Source organism: Phaenicophaeus curvirostris, chromosome 13, assembly GCF_032191515.1.
Source record: "Phaenicophaeus curvirostris isolate KB17595 chromosome 13, BPBGC_Pcur_1.0, whole genome shotgun sequence".
NCBI classification, from domain to species: Eukaryota; Metazoa; Chordata; class Aves; order Cuculiformes; family Cuculidae; genus Phaenicophaeus; species Phaenicophaeus curvirostris.
The window spans coordinates 5,269,638-5,294,327 of NC_091404.1; the positions used below are offsets into that span (position 1 = coordinate 5,269,638).

The 24,690-nt window shown below is 41.8% G+C and overlaps 2 protein-coding genes across 4 annotated transcripts in view; one reads left to right on the forward strand and one right to left on the reverse strand.

Annotated features, from left to right (window-relative positions):
* The window catches only part of COL4A5 (collagen type IV alpha 5 chain), a 77,726-nt gene extending 57,505 nt beyond the window's left edge, over nucleotides 1-20,221 (reverse strand). For all 3 annotated transcript variants that reach the window (XM_069867682.1, XM_069867684.1, XM_069867683.1), the window contains exon 1: nucleotides 20,119-20,221. In XM_069867682.1, the coding sequence (XP_069723783.1) occupies nucleotides 20,119-20,217 (99 nt within the window). In that variant the 5' untranslated portion in view covers nucleotides 20,218-20,221. The remainder of the gene's footprint in view (nucleotides 1-20,118) is intronic.
* A 1,009-nt stretch (nucleotides 20,222-21,230) lies between these two features.
* The window catches only part of COL4A6 (collagen type IV alpha 6 chain), a 117,206-nt gene continuing 113,746 nt past the window's right edge, over nucleotides 21,231-24,690 (forward strand). The window contains exon 1 of the mRNA XM_069867685.1: nucleotides 21,231-21,235. The gene's annotated coding sequence lies outside the window, so the exon portion shown is untranslated. The remainder of the gene's footprint in view (nucleotides 21,236-24,690) is intronic.

Here is a 24,690-nt window from a genome sequence, read left to right on the forward strand (position 1 = left end):
CATGAACTGAGGAAAACTGCTTTATGCCACCAACAGAATGGGGGAACGTTTTGGGTTGGCTTCAGTTTGAAGAAACGAGTACGCATTTGAAATCCAAGTCACTTCTTACTCCTGCCCACAGGTTTTTTAGGGTGAGCTCTGCGAAACGAATAAGCCTAAATTATCATCAAAATTTGTTTCAGTGAGAAGCCTGCCCTATGTATTGGACACAAACCCCTCCTTTCTCATCAGGCCTAAAGATGTCAGTCACAAGGCAATTTCAGCATATTCCACTGCCTTCCCAGCTGCATTCACCACAGTATTGGATAAAATACTTCTAAAAACCCACCAGGTAGATGAGTGCTGTTCCTGCAGAGCTCAGCAACTTGGGACTTCCTAAACCCGTGAAGAGAAAAGAGAATCTCTTTCATGGATTACTAAGAGCAAGTTAAAAGAAGTAACAGAAGACCGGGTAGTGGCTTCAGGTAGGTTAGCCTGACTTTGTATCTCAGTTTGTCAGAATCAAAGCAGCACAGCACAATTTAAGCAATGTATTAGCTGCCCAACTAAACGATTTAGATGAGAAACTTAGTTGTGTTCAGAAGTGATTTCCCATTACACACGTGCAGCTGTAGAGAAACTCAATAGTTAGTTGTGGATCTGTAGGGAGGGGTGTAGGGAAATACCACCTGAAATCCCAAACTAAAGTATGCCTTAGGACTTCAATAATACAGAAATACTTAAATATATAGGAGTTCAACAATATTTTAATACTCTTTCCATGGGAAAGGTTACAGGGGTAGGGAGGGAAGCCAGTCATTTTCAGAACCTGACATATACAAATTAGAAATTAAATAATCAAGAAGAGGAGGAGTAACTTCCTCCAGAAGCACAGCAGGTAAATCAAAAGGTGCCTCTGCAAGTTATCAGAAGAGTTCTGATGTGACCCAAGTTGCTCACAAATTAATTCCCAATCCAGGTATCAAACAGTTGCATAAGAGAAAGAAACAAGAAACAGCCTGATCACTTATGGACTGAGCAATTTACTAACTCCAACATCCTCTTTATATTTATTTCATCATGAATCCAGAATTTCATGTTTGATAATCCCCTCTCATTTCTGGATGAGCACAGCAACACACCTAACAAAACAGTTGGTACTGACAGACTACACGCTTTTCTTGACAGCTCAGTTCTGGTGGCATCAAGAAGTCAAGTAAGAATCAAAAACTGATTGTGAGCAGCCACTTGTTTTAAATGCTGGTATGCCCTGTAATGCATTAAGACTCCCTTAGAGATTTAAATGACCACCAGCCTTCAGCATGCAACATCTGTTGGGATTAAGGTGTACACATCAGCTTCCTGAGTAGATGATGTCCTGAAGGGAACCAGGCAGTAATTTGACACCACAACATTGTAAGTTACCTCATCAGGTGAGAAAAGTTCCTTCCAGCAGGGAAAAAATGCACAGAAATCACTGAAAGAAATTCTGCCTAGGAGAAATTGGCAGGAATTTTAAAGAAAACTCTGCAAGACACTCTGATCACAGGAGCATAACTGAACTGTGGAACAATACTCCAGTTTGTGAGGGAGGAGCAGAGAACAAGCAGCAAAGGCTAGAAAAAAACATTACTATGCACTTAAGTCACACCACGCAGCAATTGCTGTTTATGTCTGTATTTGTATGTTCCCATACTTTTTTCCTAATGACTTCACCAGGATTTATTCAAATACACATAATCAAGCCTTTTGATAGTTTGATTTCATTAAGACTCCCATTCACTAGAATGGTCAAAAGCCATTCAAAAGAAATTTTGAATTTGAAAAAACCATTCAATAGAAATGAACCATTCAAAAAATGAAAACCCATTCAAAACAAATTAATCTTTGAGGGCTTCCATGCAGAACATGATCCATCTCCCCTAACAGTTCTTGAACCCAAAACTTGCAATTCAAGCCTGTATACTTTTTCATAGATACGAGTAAATGAAATTTTTCTGCAAGGCTGACGTGCTTTTGAGTTGTTTTTCCTGCTTGAAGCAGGCTTGACTGTACAGCTACTCAGGAAATGAATTACTGTTATTCAAAGGTATAATCTCAACTTCAGGATGGACACATACTAGACTGAATACTTCAGGCTTTATTTTTTTCCTTTTCTTCCAAGAGTTATGAAAAGCTAATACAAAGTGCACTTGCTCTTAATACTAAGTTTTAGATTGATTATCAAGCTCCTGAGGTCTCTCCCTTCAGTATTTACCAGCGTTCAGATGACCAGCTATTCCTATTAGCAAGCTAATCAGGTAATAAAATTAACACAGCACTACTTTCTTTGGAGAGCAAAGAAAAGAAAACAAAGCTGAGTCTTGCATTCTGATAGTGTCACATCAAACCACAAAGCCGCCTGTCACAAGAACTACAGGTACATCAAACCCCTCAACTTCTCCCACAGCATGCATCACCCTCACTAGGTTTTTACTGCCAAAGAGGAAGGGGAGAAGAGTTAGAAACTATGGAAGTGTTAATTAAGCTAAAATTCAGGGGGGTTAAAGTCTTCCATTCCAGAAAACAATTAAATAGGACTTAACAATTCACTAAGTCTGTCTCTGGACGACATATCTGGTAAAATAAACTTATTTCCTGAAACTGCTACAATATCTAGATCAGCTCAAATATACACAACTTCACTACAGAGCAGCAGTTTAACGGTGTTTTGTAGTTCATGAAAACTGTGAAAACAGCAGATTTCCAAGCTGAATTGCAATGTCTCATCATTTGCTCTCGTTCATGATCTAAGAGAATTTTCACAGTAGATACTGCGACTACCTGTTGGACAACTGAGGAAGACCTATTCTTAGATTAAAGCTTATACACCACAGGCAATCCCTGCAACTCACATAGTTACTCTAGCTGCTACAGGAGTTGCCTAAATGCTACTAACATCAGCCTCTGCATTCCAATCCGACAAACTATCAGTCAGGAACATAAGAATGTTTCAACATTAGAGAAAAGTAGCACAAATATCGGGTAATTCTATCAATATAAAGACCAACTCTGCTGTTAGAAATTCCCTCTGATTAAAATCAGCAAATTCACCACACAGGAAAGCATCACTTACAAATGCTTGTGCCCTAGGAGGAAGACTATAGTACCCTATAGTACCCTTTCTGCTGTAACCATGCAAAAGCCTCAAATTCAATTATCCACACTTGTATTTATAATGGAAGAGAAATTCAGCCTTTAAGTTCCAAGCCGACAAAGATTAAGCTTTATTTTGGTGATGGTCCTGAAGAACATACTCATACTCACATGTATTAGCTGGCCAAGATCTGTGTAAGAGAACACCTGCATGGTTATCTAGCTAAGGATTTACTACACAACCAAGTCAAAGATGTCACCATTTATCTTCAGCAAGTTGAGTTTCCTTTCACTTGCCTGGACATGAATATAACCAAGAAACAAAAGGTTTTGCGGGCATTTGAGAAGCAAGAGTTAAGTTAAAGCTGCTATTGTGAGTCCTAATTATGATTTCACTTACGTGCTCTTCAGGCTTAACAAGAGTACAAGTCTGCAGATAACAGTTTATTACTCAAATATCTGTGTGAAGTCAACTACTGCAGCAGAGTCATCACAGCTCCATCCAAATAGCCATTCTATTCTCACTGAAGTACTGTATTTGAGCAGTAACATTTCTAAAGCAGAACCAGAATTAAAAGATAATTACATACCCTTTTAAGTAATTGTTTCCCTCGATTTACCTAGCTAATGACACTAAAAGAATAAGTTTCATGGTCTAAAATGTAAGAGTCAGAACACATTTGCAGCTGTTCTTGACCTTTTTTTTTTTTTTCTTAAAGTAAAGGAACTTCTGACATGTAATTTAACCTCTTACACCTTGAGGCACTATCTTTCTTTGAAGTCCGCACAATACAAGATCTGTTTGGACTTGCAGAGGAAGCTTTTAAGCTGTAGTAGCCTCAATTCTGGCCACTGTGAATGAGTACACAACACAGGCAGGTTAAAAACAGATTCTGAGACAGCTGATGGCTGAACAACCCTTCTTTTCTCTCTTAAAGGGCACCACTAGATTGCTTGCTATTCACACAGTTGAATAGCTTATTACAGTTACCTTTCATGTTATTACTATGAGAAACTCACTAAGTCTAGTTACCATACCCCAAACAAACATCCTGATTACACAGAAAGTCTGTGGATCAATAATTTTTCTCTCTTAATACAGTTACTATGATTTGGTTGGAATTAAAGGACTACTTTTAAAAAGAAACAAAACAAAAGAACAAAACAAACACCCACCCCCCCCGAAAAAACAACCAAAAATATAAACAAGAGAACTTTTGCATTACTACATTCAGCACATTTGAAACTTTAAGCAAGCATTTCTGTGTTAAAAATGTCATGCCACAAGAAACAGAGGTGAGCTTTTTTGTAAAGAGGATTTTTTTTTTCTGCCAGTACTTTGTAACAAAATTATAAGGAATTCTACTGCTTTAAACTGAAGCAGTTACAGCCTTTTAAAGCACAGTTCTCTGTAAAGGTTATCTTTCACAGCGATTTCTAGTTAAAATGAAGGCATTATCTGCAGCAATGCAACTTTCCATAGACCAGTTGACACAGCCTAACCACAGACAACTTTGGGACTCGAAGACTCTTTACTGAATTAATGCCCCAAATGTTGTTTACCTTTCATTAATCCACAAACTGTGACTATACATCCCAAAAGATTTCTTTATCTTATTTCTTCCTAAAAGCCTAAGAGCAAAACAGGGAATAATTTCTTTCTGCTTTCCTGGAAGCTCCTAGGAAAGGTTCAGAGACAAGATCAATAGAAGCACTCACCTACAGATGTTGGCAGGTCAAGTGACCTGCCACTGCAGCTGCCACCACTGCACAAAAGACTCAATTGGCAAACAAGGGGAGTAGAAGGGCAGGCTATTGAAATGCCTGAATTGCTTATGAGTTCAGGAAAAAAAAAATAAAACCGAAAAAACCAGGAAGGACTCATCCCTAGCAATCCCCAGAGGGGCTGCAAGTCAGCAGGAAGAAGCTTACACAGAAACAGATTTTAATCTCCCAGGAGTTCCCACCTCCCTTTTTTAACAACTTAGGGGAAAGCAACAAGCAAACACACACACAGTAGTTATCCCCTGGAACAGGAGGTACTGCAGCCTGACCGAATCTCTCTGTATCTGATCCCTGAACCAAAAAGGAGGACAAAAAGTGCAAGAGCCCAGCTGGGCATCCACTCAACTTTCCTGCCATCCCAGACGCTGCTCCCTTTCTCCATACTTGGCTTTAAGAGAGGGAAGACTGGGAACTCTTCAGGACATGATGAAACTTAAAGCGGGCAGTACAAGGAGCAGAGCTAGCCCTTGCAACACACAGTAGCTTAATCTCATTTTCTACAAAGCCTCACATCTTCAAAACTGATTGTTATCACTTTGCTTTAAAGAGTTGTGCTGACCTTGCACTCAACTGTAGGCAATGAAAAGGACATGGACAGTTCTCACCACTTCTGAGAACCCTTACATATCTGTAGTCTGTTAGTCTTAGAAGACAAAGAATGAGCTTCAAAATAGTATATTTTATGGGGTGGGGCATACAGGAGGCAAACCAATTATATCAACCTCTACTGTCCTTCTCATAAGCATTTCAGAGCTAAAATTGAAGAGAGCCGAGAAGCCAAGTACATTTACTTCTGTCTAATGAACACATTTCCAAACAGCTCTACATCATGCTGTAAGAATGTGCAAAAATTTACTCTAACAGCAACTCAAGTAAAGTACCACCTTTATGCTGCCATCCAGAGGCAGCATCTTAAAATAAAATCTGTGTTTAGATTTGGCAAGTAGCCCTCCTTTAAGCAAAGAGCACTAAATACAAGATGTGGACTACCAGGTCATCTTCAGTTCTGGTATGGAAGGCTTTGAGGATGGACAAGTTTTGTACCACCTCTGCAGTCAGTTTACTCTTCACTACTGCTCATTTCAGTCCTAAATGCTGAAATCAGAATGCAAGCCATCCCCTAGCTTTTATACAGACTACAACCAAACTCCTTAAACAAATGTACAGCAAATTAGAAGAATGGTTTGTTCTAAGCATGCCCCCCCCATCCTTGCCTGTCCAGTTGAACATTTCTGCAGCTAACACTAGCACTGAGACCCAAGTGGTCTCAGTACCTGCCATTCAGTCAGAGGCAGTACACAGTAAGCCACTTCACTTGTCAGGAAGTTTCAATTGTACTTGAATTTTACACACAAGTCTCTAATCACCAGCCTCTCCAGGCTTCCTGATTTTTTCCAGCTGTAAATAAGAAGTGCCATATGGTACTCATTACAGGTTAAGATTTAGTAGTCACTTAGGACCCTTCCCCAGTGACAGGTGTTGGATGTTGCCACTTTCTATAACTATGTCCAAATGCAACATAAACCTAGACCTGAACTGTCAGCTGGGCTTGTAAGCCTAGATACACATGCAAGCCAAGTATTATACAGCCATAACACCACCCGTCCTGGCAGTCTGGTTTTAATCCTTTTCTGGTTAAGGAAATGGAATAAAGACACAGGCTCCAGACTAATTCCACAGAAAACATCCTGTTCCTCAACTTCATCCATGTAATATGCAATAGAAGAAGCTTCCATTTTGGAGTCCTGTTAATGGATATCAGTAATTTGTCTTTGACAACTGCACCTTCATGTGTCAGCTGCATAAAGCAGACCACACAAGAACAGAAATCCACTTCTTCCTCCAAGAAAGGAGACACAATATAGAACAGCAATTCAGGTTAATCCAGCCCCACTGTGGTCTATTTGAAACTACTGAAAGCACTCGAAGATTAAGCAAGTAAAGAACACATGCTTTGCACAGTGATATCGCATTGAGATGTTATCCAAAGCAGTACACACCCTCTTAACTGTCAGAACAAGATCTAACTCACTTAATGCTTGGTGGGCGTCTGGGGGATTTTTTGTGGTGGAAGTGATTATCAACTCCATTTTCTTTCAGTTCTTGGACCAAGTATCATAGCTCCAAGGTTCTTCTAGTACAGAGCTATTTTACCTTTTGTTTATGCCTGCAGCATCAGCATTCTCTGTATGCCCATTTTAATACCTGATGATAGTTCTATGGGATACTTCTATTGCTCAATGCTAATAAAAAAACCTACTATCCTGCCTCAGGTAATCAAAATGGGGAAATTAAGGGGTCAAGTTAAACAGGAAACAATGAAGACAAGGCAATTGTTATAACCCTGTATGTCAGAGACACTTCCAAAAGAACAGAGCATCTGGACCTGACAAGTTGGGAGGCCCTTTTCTTCTTTTATCCACATGGGTTCAGAAATCCCTAGAGCCGATAAAAGTTGGATATTTCGCAGAAGCTCTCAGTTGCCTGTTCATGAACTCACACGCTTAACTGCAGTAGACAGAGTAGCCCTCAAAATTTCTTGAGTTAATTTACTCATGCACTGGCAATAGCCCAGAGTCTCCTTAGAGCACCTGTGACAGCAGGTGAGGTGTTTCATAGGAAGGTGCGCCTTGCTTTGAAAAAGTGACCTTATGGAGGATCACAACAGTAATTTCCCACAGACCATTTCACAGAGGCAAAGCAAGAAGGGGCTTATTACCTTTAAAACGCAGGAAGAGATGGCCACAGGCTAGTGCCAACAGATTATTGTACCTAGCATACACAGATGTTGGAATTAGTAACTCAAACTTGATTAGAAGAAACATATTTCATTCCCCTACACTAGAGAAAATACGTATAGAGTCTATACATTACGTTATACTGAGAATCATTAAATTTGGTTTGCACTGACCATCACTAAACAGAAAGCATGCCCTGGGAATCAAGTCAAAGTTGTCAGAGACTTGCTACATTAAAAAAAAAATGGAACCCACACTAAATAAACAGCTAGAAGGACTGTAGATAAGATCTTTACAGAAAGCACTGAAAAACCAAGTTGTTTTCATTTTAAGTATTAACGTTGTATCAGTAGCAGGAAAGGCAAAATAAATCCCATCAGTGCTAGAGAAGGCAGATGCAGAGGAAAGAAAAGCACTTTATATTTTTGTTTCAAACAGGAGCTGTGTAAGCCATTATAGTATTTTTTTTCTGTATTTTGTCTCTATTGCCCCTCCAGAGCATAGAGAGTTCTCTTTTAAGAAACAGTCACAATGGAGTATTCAGCCTGCGGAGTTCAGTAATAAAAACATTCCTGTAAAATATGATGAGTACTTAAAAAAAGTGCCAGACAGTGCTTTAATAAAGACACAAATTAAAACGTGCAACCAAAGTACTCCTTTTTCAAAACAGAGGGATACCATACACTTAAAACTTGTGAGCAAAATGTCACTTCCAATGAATGTTGTGTAAATAGTTGAATGCTATGTGTTTGGGGAAGGGAAGATGATTTCAGCAGTAGCACTAAGCTTCTCCTTGCTTTGACAGGTGTAAATGTAGTTATTGCTTTCTCCAGCAACTATGATTTTATTCACAATTATTACTGAGTAACCTCCAGAGGGTGAGTTAATGATACCTAACCTTAGGGCAATCCTCTGAGGGCACCCTATCTTCTTTCTGCCATTGCACTAAAGTACAGTTTAAAAGAAGTAGGGGTGGGCAAGAGAGCACACATGGTTCCAGCCCCCTAACACAATAATTAAAGTGAGGAGATCCATTCATAGGAAGAAGCCCTCAAGTATTAATGAAACTCAAGATACAGTTCAGTGTCAAGCTTGGGAGGAGCAAAAAAAACAGCTCCTGGCATTTGCACACATTCCAAAACAGAAAGTCACTTTTTCTAAGGGAAAGTGTTCCCTGAGGCACCCTGTTTTAGGGAGTATACCAACTCCCACAAGTGCTATTTGGAGCTGAACAGGCCAAGAATATAACCTGCCACAAGTTTGTGATACATGCCTCGCATCCTGCGGTAACCAGTAGGTTAATTACAAGAACTCAAAACTTTGAGGAGATGCTCTGTATTAACTGCATTCCCACAGCAAAATTTGGATTAAATGATACTATTATGATGTTCTTTTAGTGCAACTAGGAGAACAACAAATGCAGAACTTGAAATACAGCTCTGCTTTGAGCAAGCGTTAACCTAACCTAGCTTCCAGAGCGGAAGGATGATAGCTGAAGTGTGAGTTCTTACTGTGATTCTACAATAAACTACTAACTCAGAATTTCAGCACTTTTTAATTTTCTTCTTTAAATGTCAGCAACAGTAATCAGAGTTTAATCCAACAATGGTTTGGTGGTGAGGTGATCCCAGCTGGACACCAGGTGCCTACCAAATCCACTCCATCACTCCCCTTCTCAGCTGGACAGAGGACAGAAAATAGAAAAGGTTCATTGGTCAAGGTAAGGACAGGGAGATCAATCAGCAATTACCATCACAGGCAAACCAGACTCAAGTCCAAGAAATTTATTTAATTTATTACCAGAAGTCAGAATAGGATATGAGAAGTCAAAACAAAGCTTAAAAAACCTTCTCGCCATTCCTCTCTTCTTCCCAGGCTAATGTGGAATGCAGGTTGCAGTCATTTCATCACACATTATCTCTGCCGCTCCTTCCTACTCTTCTTCCTACTCCTACTCTTCCCCTGCTCTGGGCATGGAATTCTTCCCATGGGACACAGTCCTACATGAACTTCTCCAACACTGGTCCTTCCCTCAGGGTGCAGCCCCTCAGGAAGATGGGGTTCCCACAGGGTCTCAAGTCCTGCCAGCAAAGCTGCTCCAGCCTGGGGTCCTCCCTCTGCAACGGTCACAGGTCCTGCCAGGAGCCTTCTCCAGCATGGGCTTCCCATGGGGTCACAGCCTCCTTTGGGCAGATCCACAGCATCCTTCTGGGCTTATGCACATCCATCCCTACAGCCCCTTACTACCAGAACCTTGCAACATAAACTAAATACAGTTTTCAATGCTTACCCTCCCCAGTCAAGCACAGAAGACAGTACAGTTCCTAAGTTTCCAGCTCTGCAAAGCTGAATGGAATACTGAATGAGTACCGAGAGAACTACTAAGGTACAACCATAGCTCACATTTCAGATAATATCAGACATTTAATCAGTATCTGTTAGCACAGTATGAAACATGAAATAAAATGCTTGGTCTGAAGCAGAGAGCCAAAAGGCTGGAAATTTTTTTTTCCACAGATAACAGTATTTTGAATATAGGCACTGATTTAAACAGGAGCTTTCTCCCAGGAGAGAGCATGACAGTGTTCTGAGGTGAGTAACTGAAGCTTCTTGGGCAGCATATTTATGATGACCAATGAAAACTGCTGTCCAATTGCAGCAAAATTTTGCATGACTGAAGAATATTTTTCCAGACTTTATTATCAGTTTTTAACTATTAGCATTCAGAAATTCATCTTTACAATTTAAGCATCCACCTGTATTCATCCTCTGAACCCCTTCTGCAGCCGGTGATAATTCAGTATTTATTTCAAAGAATCACAGAATGGTGGGGGTTGGAAGGGACCCGTGGAACTCATTCTGTTCAAGCCCCTTGCTAAAGCAGGGTCATCTCCAACAGGTTGCACAGGAATGTATCCAGGAAAGTTTGAGTTTCTCCATAGAATGAGACTCCACACCCTCCCTGGGCAGCCTGTCCCAGTGCTGTCACCCACACAGGAAAGATTTTCCCCCATGTTCAGGTGGAGCTTCCTGTGCTCCATTTTGTGCCTGTTGCCCCCTGCCCTGTCACTAGGCACCACTGTAAAGAGCCTGGCCCCATCCTCTTGACCCGTGCCCTTTAGATCTTGATCAGCATTGATAAGATTCCCTCTCAGTCTTGCTTCTCCAGGCTGAACATACTCCGGTCCCTCAGACTTTCGTTATGAGAGATGCTCCAGTCCCCTCATCATCTTCATGGGCCTCCACTGGATTGTCTCCTGTAGTTTCTCATCTTCTTGAGCTGTGGAGCCAGAACTGGACATGCGACTCCAGCTGTGGACTCCCTAGGGCAGAGTAAAGGGAGAAGAGAACCTCCCTTGACCCGTTGGCCACATTCTTCCCCAGGCACCCTAGGATTCCCTTGGCCACAAGGGCACAGTGCACCCCTCAAGTCCTGTAGTTTAAAGCCCATCTCACCAAGCTGCTCAGACTGCTATCAAATACTCCCTTGCCTCTTCTATACAGGTGGATTTCATCCCCCTCTAACAGGCTATAGATATCTAAGAACATCCCTGAAATTTCATTTTAGGATCAATGTTTGATAATTTATCTGGTACACTCCTGATCAACACCAAAAAGGGCTTCCCTGCTATTTTAAATAATCTTCTACCAAAATTATCAACATACTGCCATCAAGACAAAAACGTCAGTGAAAAGTTTACAATGAAGTTTAGGACAATACATTCAGTGATCCATCATCTTACTGATGTTAAACACATTTGCATAATCTGCCTGTTTAAAAAGAAGAAAAAAAAAAGTAATACTATTTCTGTCACTGTCATTGACTGGCTGTGCTGTTCCTCCACAATTATTTCTGTAGTATATTAGCTATTCAAGGTTCTTTAAAGAGACATGTTTGACTATTCTCACTCTTGGGTACAGTGTGCTGATGTTCTAAAAATACCTCTTTTCCAAGCATGACTAGACCTGTCAACAAGCATTTTCTCATTCAACACTAAAGTTAAGGAATTTTCTAGGTTCACTTAGGATACAAAAATTCATACTTTAGAAGTAGATGTTTTAACACTTTGTTACTACTATTGCTTTAGGAGTTTCAAACCTTTTATAATAGAAAAGATACTGTCAAGATCTTTGTGTGTTTGCACAAAGCTTTCCAGATCAGAAACTAGAATGAACTACATATACACTTTCTCTTCAGTCAAGCACAAAATTCCACACCCACACAAATATCAACTTTAGTGTCTATTTTCACTGTTTGCCTGGGCAGATTCCGAGCACAGACTTCTAGAGATTTCATGGCTAGGGCACTGCTTTCCCCATTAAGAAAGCTTCCAATATTCATGTGGCCCTAAGCTGACTATCAAAACAAAAAACCACACGCGAGTCTTGCAATTTGTCACTCTCACTAGATTTTCTCACTTAAAATATTTAATGACCTAAGAATTAAAAAACTAATGATTTTGCAGAAACTTCACCCTTTTGCCCTCATGTCTAACTCCACAGTGACAGGATGAAAAGAGATAGAAGTCCAATATAAATTCTTATTTTTCAGTCCAGTGAAGAAGCCTCTTTTCCTTCTGAATATCTTTGTCCTTTAAGGTTAAACATACAAGAGAAACGTTCTTTAACTAATTCAGAACAAGCATATTCTCTGATTAAGTCAATTAATATTGTCTGACTAGAGCTAGAAGTTACTTTGTCTTTCAGAAACAATGACTTCTGTCATTCTGTATAACAGGTTGGTTCAAAGTAAGTTGACTCAAGAAAAATGACTGCCCTGTAAGGAGGATTATTTTTAAAAGGTTTTTAAACCGAGTTCATAAGCTCCTTCACTCACACATTGTTTTGCAGTGGCACTTCTTGTCAGGAAATCAAATTTTCTGGGAGCTGAAGCCTTGTCTAGCCATGCCTGCAGGTCATACTAGTTTTCATTGTGTTAAGTAAACCCATTTAATTGTGTTTTTTAAGAGCTGCTGCAAGGTGTAGCAAGTGTGCAGTTCATTGCCCAGGGTGGTCACTTTCGTCTCTGTCAGGCACCTGCAGGATTTACATGTATAAAGAGAAATAAGATTGCCAGGCTATAGCATAATAGGCAAGCAAATAAACCAGCACCCTTCTCAAGGGTTTCAGAGGCATTTAAACAGGCAAGTAGCAGGTAGAAAGATGGTCTTCCCAGATCAGTAGCTGGGAATGAAACCCAGGCAACCAATTATTCCAAACACCTTAGTAGCAACTTGAAATGTCATTCAAAAAAACATCATTGTTATCAAGTCCTCAGGGATTTTTCTTTAGTTTTGAGTTGCAAAAGAAATGCAGTTATATTATTTCCTCCTGTACTATTTCCTGTACTGTACTATATTAAATACATGGTAATATGTGTTGCCAGTGCGTATGTTTACATATAAAAAACCTAACTTGTACCTGAGAAGATGCTACAAGATGAAGAAAAGGCTCTGACTTCCCAGCCACATAAGTACCAGTTACAGATGGCAAATAGGCAGCTCAGGTTATAAAATATATAAAACGAAGTGTAACACCTCTGACACAGTCAACAAGCTTCTGCCCCTTCCACTCAATGTTGCCAATCCATTAGGCTACATGAAGTTCCTTAAATATATTAAGTAGAAAAAAAACCAAAACCACACTGAAAAGCTTGGATAGTCAAAGCTCATGGCTTTTCTCTCAGTACAAATGTTAGCAAGTTGCTTCACTATCCCTATAGTTGCCAAATAAACCAAATTTTGTTTGGCACATTAAATTTCTCATATTTTAGTCTAGCCTAGTAATCACACATAAAGGCAATTAGTCAAACTGAAAACTAAGCTACAAAAGAAAGACTGTGTAGTTCTGCTTAATTTTCTATTTAAAAAAGTACTAAAAAGATATTAAAACTTAGATATCTTGCAACAGTAGCTCCTAAAACACTCAAGGCTGAAGAACTTCTATAAAGCTTTACTTCTATCATGAAATGCTGTACAGTCTCCAGCTCTTAAATGAATCCGTTCCAATATAGCTCTGCTGATTACTTGCCACAGCTCTCAAGCAAGTCTGTGAGGCAACCAGCAGCACTTAACCTTAACCTCATGCAAGAGGCCCATGTGCACCAGTCAACCTTCAAACTCTTCTACCAGACCCAATAAGCCAACCAGTCACAGATGGAGTTTTCCCCAGGACTCAGCGTTGGTCCAGTTCTGTTTAATATCTGTACCAATAATCTGGACAAGGAGATTGAGTGAACCCTTAGTAAGTTTGCAAACGACACCAAATTTTGTGGGAGCCTTGATCTGCTTGAGGGCAGAAAGGCTCTGCAGAGGGATCTGGACAGGCTGGATCAATGGGCTAAGGCAAACGTACAGGGTTCAACAAGGCTCAGAGTCAGGTCCTCCAATCGGGTCACAACAACCCCATGCAGCACCACAGGCTTAGAGAAAAGTGGCTGGACAGCTGCTCAGCAGAAAAGGACTTGGGGGTGCTGGTTGGCTACAGTTGAACATGAGCCAGCAGTGTGCCCAGGTGGCCAAGGCCAATGGTGGGGCCAGCAGGACCACGGAAGTGATCATTCCCAATCTAAATGTTTCTAAGGTGATCTTATATAGCATAACAACATCTCCAAATACAACACAATGAGGCAAGGGACAACTACTGCAGTAGAAAAAGAGAAGGAAAGAAATTAAAGTTAAGTTTCTTACTAGTGAACCATTTTAACACAACCAAGGCTTCCTTCTGTACTCACCATTCCTTCTAGAGAAGGGGCGTCCACCACATTCAGTTGCAGCTAAGGGCTGTATTACTCTTGTTTCTAAAAGCATCCAAATTCTCTAGGAAGCACTACAGCATAAATATTTTATTCCAAATTAACAGTGTGGTTTAAAACTAAGATTCATACTAACAACAACTAAAGTCAGTCCTAGAATAAACACACTTTCTAACTTGTTTAATATATTTCAGCAGAAAGTCCCAACGGATACAGACACTGGCAAAAAGACTTACTCACCCATTTTCAGCCAGGGAAATGAATAGAGCTTTGCTTATCTCAGGGAAAGTTAAAAGAAGAGAAAACAGGAGTTTCAGCAGAGCTGCAGTAGCAAAGCTTATCTAGCATACAGTGGGATCATATTAGACTACAGCAGGACAGTTCTGCAGGTCGAACTATATGACTCAATAAAAATGATTTTGTATATAATAGCTATTTTATCCTAGATCTTAGCTTAAGTGTGTTGCACACAGATGCCTTTTACAGTGCCAGGAGAGAGATGAGATTGAAATTCGACTCTGACATTTTAATTCTCTGTAGGTATTAGGTAAAAGAAGCAAAATACAGACAAGACTAAACTATCTTCCTTCTCTTCCAAACAGGAGAAGGGGACAAAGACAGAAACTCAGAGCCTACTGCCTTCATCCTAGCCAAAACACCATAGCTTTAGAGTTCCTCCCTTACAAGTCCTAACACACACTTCAGATGAAAAAAACTCACTACATTCATTTTTCTTCTGTTACATTATAACGCAAAAATATAAATGCACAGTGCATAAGACACCTTCCACAAACAAAAAAACTAAAATAGTGCTGTGTTGACACCTTAAGAGATGCTGCCTTGACTAGTTGTAACAAAAAAAAAGTAAGCATTTAAGTAAATATGAACCTTCCCTCTCATAATTCAACTACACAATTATGATTAATTTTTGACTGCAGGATATGTGAGTTGTTTTAAGAGAAAGTACAGCTAGGAGCATGACTGTACTCTTGCATAACTTCAGACTTACAGGATAATTCAGGCTGGAAGGGGCCTCACGGTCCAGCCTCCCACTCAAATCATAGCAGAGACGCAGAGTTTTGTAAGTGGGAGCCACAGGATAGCAAAGTCTTTTCTAGGCAGGCTAAAGATATCTAGTAACACAACAGTTTAAGTATCATGCCTTTTAGAGGGAGAGAGGCTGAAGCATTAACAAGTTTAAACTAAGTTGTATCATTTGTAGTAGAGCTCTGCAGTTATTTAATTGCCCAACATCCATCTCCTAAAATTAAGATCACATGCCCCAGTATTTCTTGTATCATCTCACAACATCTCCAAGAAAAACTTAAGCTCTGCAAGAAAGACTTGAGACAACTGCAAAACACTAAATCAAGCATCAGAACTTCCTTTTTATAACAGGATCCTTTCCTCTTCAGCTCAGCCACATTCATTCTACTGATAATTTCACATTACATCAAAGCTTTTCCTCCACATACTACACACTTAGCAATTCAATAACCAGGATTCCTCAGCACATTTTCTTTCTCAGAAGTTGCACTGTACCAGTGATAATGAATAAGGTTTAATTGTATTGCTAACCTTCCACAAGAGGATAAAGGATGCAGTTTAAGAATCCTTAAAACTGTACCAGCACTATATACTTTGAAACAGTTTATTTCAGGTACTTTTGAGGGTAGATGGTTTACAGTACAGAAAAGTCTGCAGTCAACATCAGGCAGCCAAATTCTGCATGAAGCAAGAACTTAGAATCATAGAATAACTAGGTTGGAAGAGACCCACTGGATCATCAAGTCCAACCATTCCTATCAAACACTAAACCATGTCCCTCAGCACCTCATTCACCCATCCCTTAAACCCCTCCAGGGAAGGTCTCTACCACCTCCCTGGGCAGCCTCTGCCAGTGCCCAATGACCCTTTCTGTGAAAAATTTTTTCCTAATGTCCAGCCTAAACCTCCCCTGGTGGAGCTTGAGGCCATTCCCTCTCATCCTGTCCCCTGTCACTTGGGAGAAGAGGCCAGCTCCCTCCTCTCCACAACCTCATAAAACTTAAAAGCACCCCAGCAGTTTCAAACATCACTGAGTCCATACAGCCTTATGAAACAGATAAGCAAAAAGTCTCTTCATTCAAAGCAATTTGCCTGGTACTATCATTGCTGCCAGCAGCTGCTTTCCATTCAGTACACTTGCGTAATACTATTCCTAGAACGTATAAGTGAGTTATCTAGGTATCTTGCTATGTGGTGATATCAGTGGGGAGTTTACACAATCAATGCAATTAGAGAAGGAAGCATTTTAATCTAAGTCAATGAAAGGTAAAAATGCACAACACATCCTTGCCGTATCTGTGGAACGGATCCCTTATTGCACTTTGCCCCAGATAGAAAGTACACGTGTTAGATTTGTTGAGATGTTCTTACTGTTTTGTTAACAGAAAAGCTTCCACATGTCCTATTAAAATCAACAGCAATTAATTGCGTTATAGTATAAAGAGATCACTATGTACATTTACATTTGTTGTTAAATAAATTTGTCCTCGGAAAATTTATCCTTCTACTTCAAAAAAGAAGTGACTGAGGTAATTGCTTTCTACAAATACATTAATTCATTCATGACCAGGAAAGTGAAAGCCTAGGAGTTTCCACTAAACTATCCATCTATTTCTATCACGTGGAAAAAGCTGAATAAGAGGCAAAGATTTTGTATACATAGCTGCAAAAGATCCTATTACAGTTCAAATGGCTCTTATATTAGGCTTCATTCAGGATTCCTTTGATTTGTTTGAATTTTGGCATGTGCCAGAACACACCTGGAGATACAAGTTTTACTATATAACTAAGAGCCAGAAAGGTCAAAAGCAAAAGAGGACAAATGACAAGTTGCAAGTGGGAGGGCTTGAGCCTTGATGTTATGAAACCCAGAGCATCTTGTGCATGACTAATCAAGACACATCCATGGAATTTCAGAATGAAATACTTTTTGAATCCTAAAATCCAGCATCCATTTCTTTCTGCTTTTACAGACCTAGCTTTCATAACTAGGAAGAGCCACAGCCAGTTATGAAATGGGAAATGACAATAATCACCACCACTACCATGATAAAATAACTAGGGCAAACAAGAGACCTGCAGATGATCATCTTTGACAAGTTAATCAAGTACATTGTAATTAACTTACACAGTGGCACGTATTTTTTTTATGTATGGTAACCTCTGAAAGGAAAAACCCCCAACTCTACCTATAAGGACTTTCATGAATAATACATCACCTTCTTAAACACAAATGATACCTATCTTGACAGCCTGCCTGACCATGTTTGAACAATTGTGTTCATTCTTACACTTTCAGTTAAACCAGAATTACAGTAGAAAGTGAAGAAAAAGACATTGTGGAACCTATTCCATTATTAACAACTTAATAACTCTGAAAACTTTGGCCTTAACTATGAGGGAAGCTTTTCTCAATACAAACCAACAGAGAGTCAGTAATTTCAAGCAAGTTTTACAGATCAGCATAATTTAAAGATCTAGTCTATCTTTTTCAATTAAACAGATTTTCCAGTCACAACCAGCAGTCACTTCTATAACACAGTATAAGCATTAACCTGCTAGGAGAGGAAAAAAACCACATCTGCTTATAGGATGAGCTAATTGGCTTATACAGATGCATGTAAATTTATATTAAAAACATCAAGGCATTTAAGCAATAATGTTGTCCCTTAACATACATTACAAGCACTTGTGTCCTCCAATGAAAGCATACAACAAACAAGCATCTTTTCATTACTATAATTTGAAATCACCCCATGCATTGATGACACTATCTTCTACCTCATCTATTCAGCCATTCTAAAGACTGTTCTGAAGCCCGCAGACACTTTTACTTTGTTCACCTGTAGTTACACACTATATTAACCATCAACAGTGACTTTGCACAAGGGTGCATACCATGATCCATACGACTCAAAATTAGACGATGGGCCATGGAAATCCAGCAATAAAATCTGAACAGTGAAATTAATCCTTATGCAAGTAGGAGGTTTTGGCAGTTTTTTTGTTAATAAGTGATTGGGATTTCCCTTGATGTCCACATTAGCAGATGACTCTTCACTACTTTCTGCCACCTTGTAACTGATCACATAGCCACACGCGCTATTTGAACAACCTGGAGCAAAGAAAGTATGATTTTTTGCATTTGAAATTTATATTGAGGTTGAATAACCATTTCAGATATTATTTTAATAATGACACCAGAATGCCTTGAACATCAGATTTACCCTGTTGGGAAAAGGGGGAGAAATCTGACATAAGGCCCAAAATTCACAGGGCAGAGTATCAAGCGTATGCTTCAGTGTTAATTCAAACCTTTCTGACAATGACAAAAATCAAACACTGACTCTCGTTAATAAGGATAAGCATCATTTAGTATTATGCTCACGAGATTCAAGGATATCAAACCACTGAAGTATTAAAGAACCATTAGACCTTTCTTAAAAAGTACTTCTGGGACTTGCGTGGGAACAGGCCCTTGGGTCTGCAGTTAATCTTATCTCACTGTGGGGCAGTTAGTCCCCAGGGGACTCATCAAGAGGCTGTAGCACAAGGTGGTGTTGAGTACATGGAGTTTCACCACTGTCTTTTCTCCTTTCTTCATTTCTCAGGGGACAGATGGCTGCCTACAGGGTCAGTCCAGCACAGCCCCCTTCCCAAATTTCTACTAGTCACACACACAAAACTCTGCTTGAACCTCCCCATCTTCAACCTCCAGCTACGAAAAAAAGTCAAGTCCTCTAAGTGGGACTGACTGGCTCAGTCTTTGGGGGTGAGAGCTCCGAGAGGTAGCTTGGGGTGAGGAGGCACCGACGAGCAGCGTTTGTGTCACAGCCAGCCTGGAGACAAGCAGTTCTCCAAATCAGTAAGAGCTGGTGGCACCTCAGGGTCACTATAGCACCTGGGCATGGGAAAAAACGAGAGGCAGAGAGGGAGTATATCACAGCTAGTCTTTTCTTTTTGGAAAGGCGGATGAAAGGTCTACAAAGTTTCACCGTAAAGGAATGCGCTTCAAAGGAAAGTTCAAGACAACTACAATTTTGTCAGCTCTAACTACAAAATTGGAGGAGTGGGAAGAAGAAAAGTATTCTACGCGTATTACTGTAGCGTATCACGGTTTTCCAACTAGAAAGCAACCCTAAGCAACAAAATATCTGGATTCATTTTCCTTCTTAAGGAAAGGTTTTTTTAAAAAGTTATCACAGCCAGAACAAGGGGTGGTAGAAACGTGGGACTAACCCACGCTGAAGGATGAACCTTTTGGTTAATTCACTACTCGTTAGCAGCTAAAGGTCTTAATCAAGTAGCCTCAAAAGGGAAACCAGCGATCGCCTCTCGTTCTGCGGGTCCCCAGGCCCAGCGGCTGCAGGGAGCCGGGCAGCATCCCCCTGCCGAGGGGGGAGCACAAGCCGCCGCTGCAGCCCACGTACCGCGCCCCGCAGCTCCCAGCCCCCTGGCACGGCACCTGCCCCCAGGAAAACCCAGGTGGATGCTCCCCGGGAAGAGCTCCCACATCCTCCCCTAAAGGCGCAAGGGAGAGGGAAGGGGGTTTTCCTCCTTTGTCCCGGAGCAGCAGCGGGCTGGCCGCCCCCAGCCTCGAACCCGCGCTGCCCCCGGCACCCCCGCACCTGCCAGGCGAGGGGCTGGGGCAGAATAAGGAGGGCGCCCCGCACTCACCGCCGCCGCCGCCGCCTCCCGCGGCCCCCAGCAACCCAGCAGCAGCAGCAACAGCCCCAGGCAGCCGGCGGCCGGGCTGCGGCTCCTCCCCCGCGGCTCCATGCTCAGCCGCGCCGCGCGGGCATCGCTCCTCGGCGCTCCCGCCGCCGCCCCAGCGCCCGCCCCTCTGCCGCGCTCGCCCGCTTCCCCCGGCTCAAGTCCTCCCGGGACTACTTGCCCCGCCGTATTCATCCGCGCCGGGGGCGGAGGGGGCGCGCGTGCCGTACACTCCTTCCCCCCACCCCCCACCCCCAACCCCAAAACTACCCAACCCTACACCGAGGAGGCTGCCCTTCCCCACCACCCGCCCTCCCTGCGGGGCGCCGGGGGTTTGGTTCGCTCCGAGGGCGGGCACCCGCCTCTCCCCACCCCGCACCTCCACCGGGAGGGCAGCGGCGGGACCCCGGACTATTTTGCGCGGCGGAGGCAGCTGGGTGCGCGGCGTCTTAGGGGGAGCTGCTGGCAGAGGCGGTGGCGGCTCCGCTAGGGCGGGCGGGGGGCGTCCGGCCGTGTCCCGTTCCGCGGGGCTTTGCTCTTTCGCGGCTTTCTCTTGCTCTGTTCCGCTCCGTTCAGGTGCGACGCCCCGGGGGCAGCCGCGCTCCCCTTTCCGAGAGAGAGAGAGAGAGAGAGAGGCGGCGGGGAAGCGAGCGGTGACCGACCCCGAGCGGGGCGGGGAGGGGGGAGGCAAAAGGAGCCGCCGAAGCGCTCGCCCCCGCGCGGGGGTCGCTCTCCGCGAGGGACGGCACCGGGACCCTCCTCTTCCTCCGGCACCGCGAAACCGGGCTGCGTCCTCCCCGCGTGCCGCGCGGGGCATGGGGCGTGCGGGGTGAGTGCCGGGCTCGTCCCCGCGTCCCCCCATCCCTCCTCGTCCCCCCATCCCTCCTCGTCCCCCGCGTCCCCCCATCCCTCCTCGTCCCCCCTCCTTGTCCCCCACGACCCCCTCCCTGGCCCCCCGCGTCCTTCCCTCCCCGCATCCCCCCGCACGCCCCCGTCCCCGCGGGTGACCCTGTCCCTTTCCCCTTCCCGCAGGCTCCTGGTGCTGCTGCTGCTGCTCTCCCTGAGCGCGGAGCTGGCGAGTGCGGTAAGTGCGCAGGTGCCCGGGCCCACCTGCCGGGCTTGGGCATCCCTCGGATAGGAAAGAGACGCCTCCCACCCTCCCGCAGCAAGAGACGCGGGTTCTGGTTCATCGCTGCGCGCCTCCGCTCCCAAATTAACTTTGTGCCTTAAGTCTGCTTCGCTCGGGTTCGTTTTTTGCAGGTTACGATGAGTGAAAGACCTTCTAACACCTTCCCGTGTCTGTGTCGCTCTCTCTCCACACAACTAACTGCCTTTCGTAACTTCTTAGCCTCTTCTCAAACTTTTCTGTTGAAAGCTGATCCTTTAAGTCGTTGCTTGCAAGGGATGCAACTCAGGACACCTCATAGCTGAGTTAAAGTGGTGTGAGAAATGAAAAGCTAAAGCTGTTAAGGCATCGACGCTCATGACTATAAATTAGTAACTGTAAATTCCAGGGTGGCACACAGAAGGAATGACTTTATGATCTGCCAGTCTAATAATTCTATGATATAAACACATATTTTCTTTCAGTGTGCCTAATTTATGTTTAAAGAGATTAGTAAGAAACCGCAGGCTTTTTATATGTTCATAAGTTTTCTTTTTTTTTAGCGTTGTAATAGATCGTTTAGAACTCAGGTGCTGCAACTGTTAGTCCACTTGACTATAGAAAATAACAGAGTACTTTGGAAAATCTGTAGCCTAAATTAAGTCTCCAACTGATATACAGTCAGCAGTTAAAAAAAAAAAAGTTATATTGTGTGGAAAAATTAAGCTTGGACAATAATCTGTGGTCTGGATTTCATAGCACATACATCATAATTAATGAAAGTAGTATAGTGTGTCTTGAGTGTGTTTATTTTAATTTGACTTCTAACAAAACTCGTTAAAACATCAGTTCTTGATTTCTCAGCCAATGTTTTTCAACAGCCTTTGCTACTCTTTTGTTAAGACATTAAGAGTTTAGAGCCTTCCTGTGCAATCGAGAAGAAAAAGGCTTTAATAGCAGAGGAGTTTATACTTTTCAAAAACATGGAAGGCTTGGTTCTGCTTTGTATTTCTGATCATCAATTGCACTAGTAGAATTTCATCATCCTGATCAGGTGGTAGTTACAAGCTCTAATCTTCTCAAAGATTAAAAGATTAGACAATGTGGGAAGCTGTGAGAGTTTCTTTTCTTTGTGTGTTTGGGTTTTTTTTTCTTCAACAAACCTAAGAATTGTTCTTGCAAGTGTTCTTTCTGCAGTGGAATCCATGTGGAAATTACTTTTACACAGGAAGTATTTTCAAGGCTTTTTGAAACAACTGTGCCATATTTTGCAGTAATTTCTGTAAATGTTCGTTAGCTTTTCAGATATGGTAGTAGGTAAATGACTTTCTGGTATTGCTGGATTGAAAACACACCCTAACACCTTCCAACGTGAGGTCAGCTGTTAAGCGAAGGTACTAGAGACTGAATTTTTTTTTGCAGGAAGCAGGGTTTTTTTTGGAAAAGCAGGACCTCTGAAATATTTCTTAGTAGTTCTCTGCCTTGTAATTCGAAGCGACTGAGCATAGTGAAGTACAATGTTAATAAAATGAGGTTAAACCTTTAGGTTAATAAGGAATAATAACTTCTAGAAGACTACTCACTGAGACAGTGACCTATTAAAGCACTTGTTGCTGAAGATTGTGATTTATAACTTTGTTCGTCTTCTATTTCTTTCAGTTATTCTCATTTCAGTAACTTATTTATTGCTTGTGGAGCATTTTTTTGGATTTTTACTGTGGACCTGACTGGTAGGCAGTGGCTGGCATGTCAAGCCAGCATCTTCAATAAAGTTGTATCAAAGATGAAGACTCGGAGGTCTCAATCACAAGTTGTAGTCATCACTGCCTCTGTAATAACAGGATTTTAAAGTGCATCAATGTTAATTTCTCAGCTTGTACTGATTTTTCCTGTAGATAAGCAGTGATATATTTTGAATGGCAGTACAAAATTAGTCTTGTAATGCAGTCTGTGTTTTATTGAGCCAAATGTTGAAAGTATGGGTGACTTGCTGTTACAATGGGTTTATTTTGGAGAGAGCTTGTTAACTTGTTTGTAAACCAATGTCTGTGAATGACCCAAGAACTTTCCCTAACAACTTTCGGCTGAGGTCACTCCAGAAGCTCTGCTTCATTTGTGTTTTCTATCCTTTATTATCAATGGTTTGCATTAATAATGAACCAAGAGCGTCAGTACAAGATGCTATGCAAGTATAAAGCAACCATGTAGGACAGTCTTCAAGACATTGACTGGTTGGTCCAGAGCTGGGGGGAATAAGAGAAAACATGGGAAAAGAGCTAGAGAGGCAGATGTTTGCCTGGGCTTATCACTGCCCACACCTGAGGCTTTTCAAGGCTCCAGGGCAAAATACAGTTTTTAGAAGAGGGACTTCTTTTAAAAGGCTAATCAGCTAGTCCTGATGTGATATCCTAAGGAACTACTGTAAGGACTTATTGTTGGACATGTTCTGTTGGAGCAGCTGAGCTTTCAGATAGAGTTTGGTTAGCTTTTATTTTATAAGTCTGAACTTCATGTACTATCGCAAATTCACCAAGTCATCTGGGCTATTTTTGCTAGTAAATGTGCAGTTTAACGAGAGATACCCTCTTGTTTTCTAGTGCTTAGTATCTTGTACAACAGAACATCTACAGTATACAAGCAAGGCAAATAAAATCAGTGTGCCAGAGCCAGTTCTGGGCAGTGTGGAGGCCGCCCTGGTGACACAGGAATTGGTCCCTGTCACAAAAAAAGTGGAATAATTTTTGATTTAAGCTGAAGTAGAGTTAGGTTTCGTCAAAGTAATTCTATTTTTTGAAAGTTAGCATGTCCCTCTGGTAACATGTTCTCTTTTAGACTGTTCATTAAACAACCTGGAGGTGTTTAAAAGACGGATGGACGAGGCGCTGAGAGGCATGGTTTAGGGATTGATGGGAATAGTTGGACTCGATCCAGTGGGTCCTTTCCAACTTGGTGGTTCTATGATTCTGAGTAACTGAAGCTCTGCTAGTTTATGACAAGGTAGGCCAAGTGAACTTATTTCTCACTTCTCTTAATATATCCCAAGTTTTCTATGTGATTTTTTTTTTTTAATTTATCTGTGATACAACTGCTTTGTGAAGTCTTTTCATTTAGTAGGTACTGGACCAGCTTAATTGAACCAAGCCGGTTGTTTTCAGTGGCCTTATGCCAAAAATAAAATTTGTCCCAGAGCTCTGATAGATGGGAAAAAAATATCTGTTTATGGCTATTTTAAGTCAGACTTGCAGCTCTCATCATTTTGCTTTTTTGATTTCTGCATGTATGATCTTAGCCATTAAGACCTCTTTTAAAAGTGGTTTTCTGTGTCTTTGCCCTTTTAATCAGTATTGATAAGTATGCAGTCCTTTTCTAGTTTGACTTTTACAGCTGTAGCTTTACATAGCAGCGAACTTTATCAGGAAAGAAGTAATACTTGT